General features: G+C 34.6%; 1 protein-coding gene across 4 annotated transcripts in view; it reads left to right on the top strand.

Moving 5' to 3' along the window:
• ELP4 (elongator acetyltransferase complex subunit 4) overlaps positions 1–13938 on the top strand; it is a 262283-nt gene that overhangs the window by 102608 nt on the left and 145737 nt on the right. For all 4 annotated transcript variants that reach the window (XM_077818467.1, XM_077818470.1, XM_077818468.1 and 1 more), the window contains one exon: positions 12607–12715. In XM_077818467.1, the coding sequence (XP_077674593.1) occupies positions 12607–12715 (109 nt within the window). The remainder of the gene's footprint in view (positions 1–12606; positions 12716–13938) is intronic.

The following is a 13938-nucleotide window of genomic DNA, read 5'->3' as shown; positions in this document are numbered from 1 at the left end:
TACAATATTAATGTGCTGGTGCTTTGAATTCACTGAAGTGAATACATGTTACAGTATGTTTCAGTGTAGAAAAAAATCAGAAACAAACCTTTTCACATCCATAGGCTTTTGTGTCCATGCTGAGTATTTTAGCAGCTAAACTCTATAAATCAAGCAAGAGAGTGCTTTAGAACCTGCTACTACTACAAATAATATAAGATTATGAGATGTGAACTCCTACAGCTTGAGACTGTCTGTGTGAAATCTTTATTCTTAAAACAAGATCTAAGAATGATTCCATGCTGTAGAACTAACATATTTTGTGAGTTCACAAGTATAAAATGTTGAATAACATGAAATGTGCCCATTATGTAGAAATTTGTGCCACAACCATCAGTCATACAACTTTTATACCTCAGCTTAACAACCTTTTAACAATCTTCAAAATGGAAAGTATGAGAGTTGTAAGTTTGTTACATTTTATTGTGTTGATTTAATATTGAATACACAATCACATGTAGAAAATATTCTAAAGTAACAACCATACAGAGAAGTGTATAGTATCATGGATTTATGATGCAGATATGCTAGGTTGATAATCATCCTTGTTCTAAACCATTTTCAGGTACACAGATATTCTTCTGGATACTATTTTTTTCTACACGTATAAAAGCTTATTAAAAATTAAGGTCAAATAGAGGCTTGAAGAAAACATATAATTTAAAATTAAATCATGTTGCTGTAAATAGTTTTGTTTTCAAATAATATGTGTTTGTTACATTCACTTGTTAAGTTACAGAAGAAATTGTAGCATTTTGTACTTTCATACAATCAGTATAAAGTGGCTACCAGAGTATATACTGTTTTTTCCATCTGGTAGCCACTTTATAGGGATCCTCTTTTGGCTATTTGGATCATAGATACCATATATACTTGACTTATTTTTGCTTTCTTCATAACTATATATTTATTGCGGCTTAAGTGGCTCATATATACTATAACCAAAGACTGTCACGCAACATATGGAAATAGACGTGTGCATATACATTATATTATATTGCTTATGTCTTGTTTCAGACTTTTTTCCCTTCAGAAGTATATGTGTACCTATTTATGGCAGAATAGGCAAAGTATATGTGTACCTATTTATGGCAAAATGGCACTCCTCACCATCACAATTATGACCATCTTCTGTATGCAATGTGTGTATGCACCTTTGTATATAGAAAAGTGGGTACGATTTGGTTTTCTAAAATAAAACTCTAAACAAATCATAAAACTAAAACAAATGATTAAATGCAGCATAGTAACATTTTACTTTATGTATCCATCTACTCTGAAAATAATTTTAAAGATTGGACAGCTTTTAAAAAAAATTGAAACAAAATTTAGGCCTAAAGTTTTCAAATGCAGCATAGATCTAAATAGTTAAATGTCCCATCACAGTATGGAGATAGTCATCTGTTCCAGCATATGGAATCTTTTGGCTGCTGGACTAAGTAGTTAATATAATGCCCAGTGTCCAGGCGTGGACACAACTGTCATGAAGCAGAAGGGAGGGGGCTTATTTTTGAGCCCATTTGGACAGTGATAACAAAAACGAGGAAAGGAAACTTAAAAAAATTCAGGATGTATTATCTGCTTTTAGCAAATAATTTTGTTAGGTCCTGTTTATATTTTTCTAAAGTGATGTTAGCTTTTTACATAAATAGTATGATAGGCTTTTGTAATAAGGCCAGGCAAATGTTGTTTTAAATCTTTTTTGTGTGTTGTCTGTCAGTATAAATGACAACAATTTGTGTTAGCCTACTTTCTATTTAAATTGTTGTACATGTATTTTCTGTGAAGAATGGCATTCTAAAATGTGCAATAGTTTGTTACAGTGACATTTTATATATGAACTGTTGATGTTGTTTTAAAAGCTGAAGTTTCTAGATCAGCTCTCAATTTACATCTTTCTGTTTTAGACCTGCTCTATTAATTACATGATAATTGTAATATAAAGGAATGCTACATCTTTAATGATGTTTTTGTGCCCTATGTAGTTAAGCTTTAATGCTAGGGGAAAAAAGATTAAATTAGCCTTGTAACCTCTTTCTCTTCCAGACTGATGATGGAAAATAAAAGCTCTTAGCCACAAAATGTAACACTTAGAATTAATATTTAATTAGACCAGCAAATTGTACACTGTGGCTGAAAGCTTCCAAAGAGTTGTTAGTGCCACAATTGACCTACAAGTTTAATAATAACTCACTTCTAGAAGCAAGTGCCAGTTCAGCATAGTGGAACCACTGTAAGACAGTCCTGTGAGATTAAAATCAGCAAACCAAATGGCAGGCGAGGATTCCTGGGATGGAGCCTTCTGGAAACCTGGGAGCTGGAGTAGCTTTTCAGCCAGGATTCAGATGAGAACAGTGGGCGAAAAAGCTGATCCCTCCTGTTCTGGGAGATTCTGATTGTAGGCCAGATTTCTGGAACAGATTTTTAATAAAATGTTCTTACTGCAACTATTAAAATACATTGCAAATCAAGTAAAGAATACATTTTTGTGTATATTTTAGGAAGTTTTAGTGTAAAAAGCTCTAAAAACTTCCTGTTCAAAGATGTATAATGCACATGAGCTCTGATATTAAATTATCAGATATATTAGTGCTAGAACTATGCTGTTTTGGTGTGACATATGCAATTCTGTATGTCTGTATGGTAGACTGTTTCTTTTTATGTTATCTCATTACTGTAAAATGATGAGCAAGTACAGAATACAGATATACAATCATAGTATTATGAAGTGTGCAAATTAAACATGAAATACACATTGCTTTTTAAAAAACAGAATCAGTATTTTTATAAAGGTAAATAGAATATTATCATCTTCTGTGCTGAGTGCAGTTAAAATATAATATCAGTAATGGTATCTTGATAACCATGTGAGTCCTTATGTTATAACAAATTATTCTAGTAAAATAGGGCACCATGAGTTCAAAAATGTGCAAACGCACAGCAACAGACTGAGGAAGGAACATTGTGCATTATTTATTGGCTATATCCTAAATAATTAAAGAAACGCTAGTCATTAGTTAAAAATTAAAGCAGGTGAGGGCCTTGCCAGCAGAGGGAGCAGTCATGTCTTCATCAGCTTCCAATCATTTTCCCACCTACCTCAGCTTTTTTCCCAGCAGTCTCCCATCTGGACCTAGTTTTGCCAGCCTGCTCCTGATGACAGCCTATAATTTTATACTCAATAAGGGATTAGTGTAAAATTATTTTAAACTTTATTATTTTTAACCTGCCACTTGATTACAAAAAGAGCTCCATGCTCTGTTTGAGATTTATGTATTAGTAATTATTTATGTAGGCAAGAACTGTGCTTTGATTATCTGTGAATTACATACATTCCATTTAAGGATCATTTAAGGATCTGATGTTGCAGAAAATCCAGCCATTTCTAAATTGGTAAACATACCACAGTGAATTTTTTCAGTCAAAATGAGAACAAAAGATGCATTTTTTTGGGTCATCATCCTTTTAATCCTGTTTCTATAATGAACAATTCCCAACGAGAATATTAAAGATTTCCTTAAGTCACGCAGTTTGAAATACATGCTGTTCAGCAATTTTGTTATGATTTTCAAATATAGAATGAAAAAACAGATTCAAAATGTGGTTGTTAGATGAGCCGAGTTAAAATTTCACATGCATATTTTATAGCTTGCTATGAACAACTTGTAGCATAGGATTCTTGTTTTTAAAAAAACTGTTCAAAGTCACAGTGTCAATATTACATTTTCCAGACAATTAGCAAAATATAAATAACATACAGTCGTTTCCATCAAATGCCTTTCTATAGTATAGATGAACAATTGCACTACTTAAATTTACTGTATGTGAAATATATTCAGTGTAGAGACAGAGTTTAGAAGATAGCATATTATTAACATACTAAAACTGTGTAATAGGAAATCTACTGAAGTTATGCAATCATCGACTTTATCAGCACTCCATGCAGGTGCAGGGGGCTGCTCACGCAGAGCTTATTGCATGTTCAGAGCCATAGTTTATAAATGGGGGCAAAAATTTGTTCTCTCTCTGAAGAGAACTAATGAGTTCTGTGCATTGTGCTTAATAGGAAGTTGCGTGATCTAGCACATAGGGCACCAGATATAGAATCAAGAAACCCAAGTTCTGTTCCCAGCACTCCCATTGACTGGCTCCATGGCTTTGACAAGTCACTTGACTTCTTTCTACTTGTTTACTTATCTTACAATTAGGCTTCTGGTGCTAACCTGCCTTTGTAAAGCACTTTAAGATCAACGGATGAAAAGTCTTATGTAAATAGATTTTATATGCTGCAATAGTAACTTTATTTGTCTTGTTGAGCGCCCTATCATACGAATGTACTGTACAGATAGATCCCTGTATTTCACCAATGGCTTTTGGCACATGAAATAAGAAGGAAAAAGAAAACCAAAGCTGAAACCAGTCAGTTTGAGCTCAAAGTGTGTATATGTTTCTATGCCATGTATGTAAGGCAAACAAGAAAGTCACTCGCCTTTCATAGCAGCTGTGAAGTTGTGATCAGTGGAACTGTTTTGAATAGTGAACTGGCTAACTAACAAGGATTCTCTATGCCCAGTAGCAGAGTAGGGGTTTCCCGTCGTTCAGAGCTTTCATCTTGACATTGAAGAGATCAGCTGCTGCTGGTTTAGTCTCATTAGTCCTGCTGAAGTAGAACCAGAGTGTAAGGGAGAAAGCATACTAATACTACCTTCTCAAACCAAGTTTGGATCAGTCCCTCAGGAAATTATAAAGCTATTGGGTGACATCAATGCCATTACATACCAAATGAATTCCTGTCTCTCCTGATTGGTGAAAATCTTTGAAGGATGTCTGGATCTGTTACTGATAACATCAAAGCTAGTTAATGATCCCTTGACAGAGGGCAATGTACTTGTAACTCTTAAATAGGTTCAAGAACGATTCCAGAAATTGTCATCTATTCTTAAACTTCTCTTTCCTGCATAGGATTATTGAGAAGGCGGTGATAGTAAAACTCTAACAGTGACTTCCACCTATATAGTTCACACTGGTTTTAAGGGATAGTGATGGTTAGCTCTTCCTCTTCCCCAAGTGTTCTCCGCTGCAGAATTGTGAAGTGATATCCTGAATTTTTGTTGCCTTTCTTACTCAAAATCTATGTAAGACTACTGGGTGAGAGACTCATGCTCTACAAACTCAAGTGCCATCAATATATAGATGTCCCCTGGTTCTACACGTCTTGCAGGTCTGGACTTCTTCTGTAGTTCCTTTCATTGTGTGATGATTGGATGAAGGGAAACTACTAGACTATTCATTATTTCTGAATGTCCAGAGAGCAGCAGAAGCTATAAATGCCTCTATTATCTTCAGCTGGACTTTTGATTGACCATTTTTCCTGAAATGCAAGCTTACTGAAAGTGATACATGCCATTGTCATTTCCAGAGTGGACTACTGTACTATATGTAGGGCTGACCCTAAAAGACCTTGGAAGTTGCAGTTGGCACAGTATGCAGAAGCTTGCCAAATGAGCAAGATTCAGGAACAGGAACACATCTGTTCTCCCTACGCTATGTGTGCTCCACACTCTGAGACAGATGCCAATTCAATTCTGTTTCTGTTTCAAGGTCTTTATATTTTATAGTTGAGGCTGTGTTAGGATCTTAAGTGGATAAGGCCCTGATAGCTCAGTGACTGCTTTTTTTTAGCTCCTCTCCTTGCCACATCTGCTTGTGCTGAGGTGGAACTCTGGAATATAGACAAGGTTTGAAGGTTTTGGTGCAAGTTCTATGATTATGGAACTCCCACTAGAGATAAGGCTAGGCCCTAAATTTCACCACCTTTTAAAGCAAGTTGTAAAACTCAACTGCTAATGTGGATGTTTCCCAAAATAACTTAGTCAAACATGCCCGACACACTTCTGCTGGAAATTAATCACCAGATCTACTCACTATAAGGAAGCTGTGGAGGTCTTCCTTCTAGAAGATAACTAAAAATATTTTTAATGTTGTAGAGTTTTCAGAGTCTATGATGGTGCAGGTTATAACAATATATATAACAATATAAATAGGCCCTGACAACTCATATTCATCCCATGACACATGCAGTAGGAGTTGGGTGTTTTAATTCTGATCTCCTAGCTAAATTTTTACTTTGGATATATCCAGTATTTTCAATTATGGTATTAACCCCTTACTGCTAATGTGCACTGTTAGTGTTAATGTGCACTACTGAATTCAATTCTGTGTCCTGTCACAGACGTGGCTGCATTTCAGTGGTATGTGAAAATATATTTCCTTGTCTACCTCACGTGGGTGTTGTCACAGTTAATTAATTTTTTTTGTAAAGCACATTGCTCTACAGATGAAAGATATTATATACACGTAAGGTATTAAAATTAATAACATCATTATTAAAAGAAGCTCTAACAGAATAACACAAAAACAAAATTCATAATTAATACTACTCTTATGCTTTGGTCAAATGATACCTTCCACATTCCCTTACCATTTTTGATGAAGATATCTAATGTGTTTAGGTGTGTGAGTTTTTACTATAAGTATTCTTGCTTTTCTTTTCTTCTGTTGGGCACATGAAATTATTTGAAAACTATTCATAGTATGATTGTAAACCAGTATAAACTTGACATGAGTGCAAACAAAAATTAGGGAACATATGAACAATAAGTAAGGCCTTTGCCATCAGATCTATGTCAGTAGTCCCCTACACCTGGTCATAATCCTAGTGAAGGCAGTGTAGGGCTCTTCACAAGATGGCGGTCTGCATCAAATTGCTGAGTTAGGGCCTTAATCTTGTATGTTCATTTCAGAAGGCCACACAGATTTGTGGAAATCCCCTGGAATATATTTTTCAGGGCTTCTGCCATTTACCAGCTGTTGTAGAGGTGCTTAATCCATTTGATAAATAGATTTTTACATATCAGTGGCCTGATCCCAAATTCTTTCTGCATCAAAAATGCAGAAAAAAGTTAGTAGGAATTTTTGATCTCCAAGCACTGCAAGAAATGCAAATTCAGCCTTAAAACAAAATAAATGCAGCATTTGTACTTGCTACAATTTTTAATTATAGTTAATATACTTATTTAAAATAGACCACTTTAAAAATTTCTCTTATTTCATGGATTTATAAATGGTAAAACAAGTATTGTATCGTTATAAAATTAGTACCAAAATCTAATCTCTAATTGAAAAATAGCCTTGTTTTCTCTTTTCTATTGGAAAATAGCCAAGTGATAGTTTAGGGAGGGGAAACTTTTAAAAGCATTCTTTAATTTTTATTGATGATCTAAATTATATGGGTAATTTTATGATTTTTAGTAGCGGTAATTAATAACAAATGGAGATAAATAATTTAGTTGTTTAAGTATTAATAATTTATCCTTTCGATTCAGCTGTACTTTGGGGATTAAGCAGTAATGACAAGTGGTAAGTGCTGATATATTGTGCAGGTATTACCATATTATTGCACACATAACCTTTCAGAAAATGTCAAGATTTATTTATTCTAAGGATTACACCGAGCTTGTTTTTCTTACTGCCCTATCTTAGGTTACAACTGCTATAGTATCACTAGTTAATTCAGCTCCATGACAGAGAAGGTAATGCGTGAGAAATAAACACATGATTGTAATAGTCATAGTCTACTTTGGATGCTGTGCTAAAGGCTTAGGGAAAGTACATCTAAATCTGCTTTTAGTTCAAAAGTCAAACACTAATTAATTATTTTTGCCTAACCTGGCTCCTTCTGATTTATTTCTGTACGTTTCATATCCTTTTCTGTAAAGGGTCAGGATTTTAAAGAATCACCTATTGGTGATGGCAGAAATGCATACAACTACAGATTTAACTACTATGGAGACCTACAATCGCTTACACGTCCATTATCAAATAATGCCTGTTCAGCTACAAACTTTTATGGGAGTATCCCCAGTCTGTGGGGATAATAACTAGTATTCCTTTGCTTGTTATGCTGAAATCTACCAACTAAATACCATGGACAAAAGCAGCTAAAATGTAAATGTTGAATGACTGAAAGTTTTGTACTCTTATCCAGGGCTATGCTGCATATGAACTGTATGTTAATTCATTGTTTTAAATAGTTTTGTACATCCATTTCTAATTATTCTGTGGTTTCTTTAATTAACCTACGTAGATAATGAAACACTTTTAAAACTTTTTTTAATTTGATTTTGATTCAATATATACACCCTATATCATGATTTAAAGAAACTTAATGTTGGGGTAACTGCAATGTCTTTCAGCGGGGTGATCACCAAATGAAGTCCCTCTCACCAAAGGACACTTCTAACCTTTGTTTGGAAAGAGACATAGTATTCCAGTCCTTAATTTCAAATGGAGCATAGAATTCAATGTCAAAAATTATCTTCATACAAAGACCATAATGAAAATTTAAGTTTCTGAATATCTTTAACTTTGTAAATTTAAAGTTGTCACAATGCAGTTAAGTAGGCTTCATGACACATCTGTAATGTGAATTACTAATGTTCCTGTTTAAATGTATAACTTTATGTATAAATCCAGTGTAGAAAAGCTGATGTTACTTTAAGAAGCTTAATTTTTTAGTTTTCACCTATGTTCAATCAGTGCAATACTAAGAATGAGAATTTAAAATAATGTATTGCATTCCGTTTTCCTGCTTTTTAATTTCTTTTAAAATGGGAAAGTACAAAGCAAAACATAGGTTTGTGCTGTCTGGAACTGATGGCTATTTGGAACCTGGGAAATGTTTGACTTCTGGAAGGAAGGTTGAGGCTCATAATGAGAAGGGAACTAGTAGGATTTGCAAACTAGGGGTAGCAAAGTGGGTCAAAGTAGTTGATTTTCTCTAAGTAGTTAATCCTGATGAACCAGGACTGCTTGAACTTTTTTTTTTTTTTTTTTTGGTAGGTGAGGGGGTGATTCCAGAAGTCTATAGTCCCATGAAAATAATGTGCATATGCAAACTCAACATATATGGCCCTATATATTTATATGGCAGTAGAATTCCATATATGCTTATGGTCCATACATCATTTTAATTCATCCCCAATTTCTTGAAAAATATTTCTTTAAAAAATAAACATACGGAGTGACTGAGGACTACATAAATGCCAAGAATGAAGGAATATGACAAAGCAACTTTGGAATTGTCTGAGAAGAAAAAAATCCTATAAGTTACAGTATATTTTGTTCACACTCATATTTAATAATGACTAAATGGATTTTCTTCAGATTTAAAACAAAATACACCTCCCCTCTCCCGTCCCTGCCCCCTCCCCCCCCCCCCCCCCCACACACACACATATTTGGCTTGAGACCAAGCATTACAAATTTCAGTCGAGAAGAGAATTTCTGGCTGCAGTTATGATTAGAATCTAGAGTAGAATGGAATACCCATTCACTATAGGATTGCTACCTTGTTGCTATAATAATTACATTTTGGCTGAAGTAACTAATTTAGAAAAATTGCAAAGCATCTAGTAAATCAGAGAACTTTCCAGGATTGTTTTATGTAATTTAAAACAATGCCTCTCCTAGTTGCCAGCAAACTAGTTTCCTGATTCTCTTCTGTCCTGGCTCCATTCCTAGCCATGCCATGGCTCATCTCCAGACCTGCCAAGTTTCCGCCAGAAGCTGGTGGGAGATTTGTATAGGGTTGAAGGAAGATTTGGAGCTCTGTTAAATTTTCAAGCCCAGATGGGGCAATGTGATTTGTGTGTTTTATGTCAGCATGCCATACATCACAACTATCTGTGTGCTGACATAAGCATTGATTGGACATTAATATGCTGAACTTTGAAAACTGGAAAATATGTGATATAAACAGATCTTTGTCAACAATGCCACAGAAAGAAACATGTTTGTGTTATGACAGTTCTATGCATAAAATGTATTCATCCCCCAAACCAGAAGAATGCTTTGGTATATTTTAAAACAAAGCTGACTTGAACAAAAAAGCTCCACTCCAGGAAAGCAAACCTATTCAAGCCGGCACTTGAGCATGAACTTAACTTAAAGCATTTTCTTAAATCCCATTGAAGCCAGTCGGACTTAACTATCAACTAAAAGTTAAACATGCTTAAGTGCTGTCCTAAGTAAGCATGGACTTAAACATGTACTTAAATGCTCTCCTGACCGTTCCAAAATGAGTGGCTGTTATTTTTATAATTTCCATTTCTTTGCATATTGTGGTAGTCTTGCTGATGCCTGAGCATCTTCTGTACGTAAAATAGCTTTACCACACCATTTATAACATACAGTTTACCAAAATGAGCATGTAATGGCCTTTGATAACTGTTTTTAGGTATCAGAGTAACAGCCGTGTTAGTCTGTATTCACAAAAAGAAAAGGAGTACTTGTGGCACCTTAGAGACTAACCCATTTATTTGAGCATAAGCTTTCGTGAGCTACAGCTCACTTCATCGGATGCATATGCTCACGAAAGCTTATGCTCAAATAAATTGGTTAGTCTCTAAGGTGCCACAAGTACTCCTTTTTGTTTTTAGGTATAGTATGATTACGAGTTTATTTCTTCCTTTACTATTAGTTTAGTTTGTATTTGTTAATATCTATGTGGTGTTTTTGGGCAGCTTGGTAATACAATAAAAATAATATTCATAGCCTGCCAAAGAACCTGGTTTAGACAAAATTCTAGAATTTCCAGTGTCTGGATGCTCAGAGCTCACTGGTCACTACACTTCTACAATTGCTTTTTCTTTTTCTAATTGTCCTGTAGATTAGCACTAGCAAGGGCCTCTGAAATATAGGGTTAATGTATAGCATTATTGCTGGCCAGATAGTAGTGGAGTGTGAAAATGTTCACAAGTTCAGCTGTAATTCTGTAGTAGTATGTGTCATTAGGGTGTGATGTAATAATGGTGTGAGTAAGACATGCAGTCAAACTTCTTTATCGTAGTGCAAATGATTGCATAGAATTTCCTTCTAACCAGTAAGACACAGTACAACAGCAAATTACCCTTCACCATGAAATGACTTCACAGAGATCTGGCTCCATGTGAAAACAGGCTATGTTGGCCCTACACAAGTGGTGGCTTTGACAGGTCAGCAATCCACAGGTACATGGGGAGGGGCATTATGGGATTGGTGAGTTTAGTCCTGCTACCCCGAACAGATTGGCCTGAGTGGAGCAGGAATAGGCTGTTTTTGGGGTGAAATAAACATGGTTTTCAGACACTTTCCTACCAACCTTAAGAAGAAATATTCACCTTCCCCATGTGTTTTGCAGGTGTCTCAGTAGTCAAGTAGTAGGCTATTATGTTGTTAAATATGGTATTTTGAGGGATATTGGGTTTTATATTTTATATTTTTTTAAATTAAAACCCCTATACATTGCCGTGTAATATGCTTTATCTGTGACTGTATCAATATATTTAGATCTACCTTTGTTTAAATATTGGATGTAAATCATTGTTTGCATTTGGGAATTTTCTGATATACAATATCAAATCTTTGTATAGCTGATAATCTCACATGATGGTGATATTTACAATAGCCCTTTCTCCCTAAGTGAAGGGCACATAATTAAGAAAGAGAATCAGGATATGGAAAAGGCTTTAGAATCAGATGATGGCCTAATTCCTCCTACCTGAAATGGGTATTTGGGGGTAATTATTTGGGCCTGGTACTTTCTGAAAATAAGGTGGGTATGGCATGTGTACACAGCTATCAAGGACAGAGTATAAAAACTCTGGGGACTGCTTTAAGATAAGCACATTGATTAAGTTGAAGCATTCTGCTTTTCACCATAATTTTATCATATTTTACTGCTCATCATTTAGTGGTATCTACAAAGAATCTCTTAAGCACATTTTGTTCTTCAGTTTAATATGGAGGTTTCCATTCTGGTATCCAATATGCATATTTCTCTGTCTTGTAAAATTCAGTATTGCATTAATGTGCAAACAGTACATCCTGATTTTAGGATACATGTGACGATACACTCTCAGATATCAAAGGAGATTTAAGCCCAAAATATCACTACTAAACCGAAAATATATTGAGAAATGGAAATAGGTACTACTGTTTTTTGGATTTATATGTGCCACAGTGTACTTTCTGATTCAGAAGAAAAACAAAAATGATTGGAAAAATATTTTGCTTATTATTAATGATATTCTTTATCTTTTTATACTATTCTAAAACATGTAATCAAGTAATGCATTTTGGAAAATACTGCAATACCATGTTTTAATACATTTTTCAGTTGATGAGATTTTCAAAGGGACAAGTGGTAGTTGAAAGTCAATGAAAGTTAGCTGCCTAATGCTATGTATGCCTTTGAAAATCTTTCTAAATATGAATAAATGCATAAATCAAAATGAAGATTTAGAAAAAGTATGGAATTTAGTTCTGAGTCAGCTCTCTCTCCATATCATCTTAGTTGTTTTCCCTTAGATGCAGGTTACTAGAAGCTTTTTTAGTTTCTGGTTATTTTTAGGTATTGATGACCTATTTTCACTTCAGTTTGTCATTAGAAGACAGACTTACTACTCTCAGAACATTAATTATCTTTTTCGTCACAGAGGATGTATATTTTGTTTCCATGTTTTACAGAATAAAGCAATTATGGAACGTGTAACAAACTTGTCAGATATGGTAGTTGGTCTTGAATCATTTATCGGCTCTGAGACAGAAACCAATCCATTATACAAGGATTACCAGGGTAAGTTCCATCTTTAGAAATGCAAAAAGTCTGCATGGAGTGCTTCTAGGGCACTTAGCATCTTACTCTCCTATTGGAGTATCTACTATAAAGTAGCATTTGATTTCATTTTGGAATATACCTCTTAAATGTTACTCCTTGCTAACCAATCTTGAGTTAGGCAATTTTTCAGTAAAGTGCATTAAGACTGCAAAGGAAACATGGCAACTCCTTGCATGTTGTCAAGCCATATTACTGAGGCATGGCTCAATCAGATGTATATCTCAACAGGCAGGCTTTGGGGAATTCACATGCAGGGGAGGCTTGGCAATCATCTGACCAGTGAGCTGAACTTGTCATGAAATCAATATTTCTGATCTGCCAAGTTTTAAATAGAGAATGTGAAAAAACATGATATATTTAAGCGAGTGAAGTACTAAATGATGCAGTATGCAAAACTTTGTGTTTGAAGATGATGATTTACTGTTTACTGTTTTTAATTATGGCAGTTCTTCCTTCAAAGGTATTGAGTATGGAAATGAGTGAAGGTAAAAATAAATATGAAACTCATTTTTGTACAGAAACTTATTATTCCACCCAGTCTTTCTGGTGACTTATTTTCAACATGTGTAACAGTGTTTAATCATTGGGTTCAGTTAACAAAGATTTATAAAAGTTTGGGTAGCAGAACTATTTAAATTCTGAAAGATTAGAAGATATGCATAGCCTAAGCAGTGAATAACAAACAGTTTTAGCTAATCCAGAGTGGTGATCTGTGTGCGCATAAATTACCGCTATTATTATTGTGATACTACTGTAGTTCCATGGAAACCTCTAGTCTAAAGACTGAACTGCCTATTTGAAGCCTGCTGTAAGCATGTGAAAATGTGGCAATGTTTTTCCATGCTAGAGCACAGAAAATGAAGCAGAAATGGTATTGAAGAACACTTTATACTACTGTATGTGTTCAGGCTGCAGTTTCATAAATCAGAGCAAACCTTTTTTTAAAAGAAAGAAAAGAAAAGAATGTACATTTGATTATTAGAAAAGAGTGGCTGAAAAAATGAACAAAAGCTACTGCAAAAATAATTTGCCTATTGTATAGGCCCTACGTGGCATTTTTGCATTCTAATACAGTTCTGTTAATTTAATATAATAGAACTTATCTTAATAGTGAAGGAGGTCTTTAAGAAAATATATGCCTTTCCTATCCTGTATTTCCTTTAAGAACTCATGTTAAATAC

Source organism: Eretmochelys imbricata, chromosome 6 (genome assembly GCF_965152235.1).
Source record: "Eretmochelys imbricata isolate rEreImb1 chromosome 6, rEreImb1.hap1, whole genome shotgun sequence".
Taxonomy (NCBI): Eukaryota; Metazoa; Chordata; order Testudines; family Cheloniidae; genus Eretmochelys; species Eretmochelys imbricata.
This window is presented reverse-complemented; position numbering and strand designations above follow the sequence as displayed.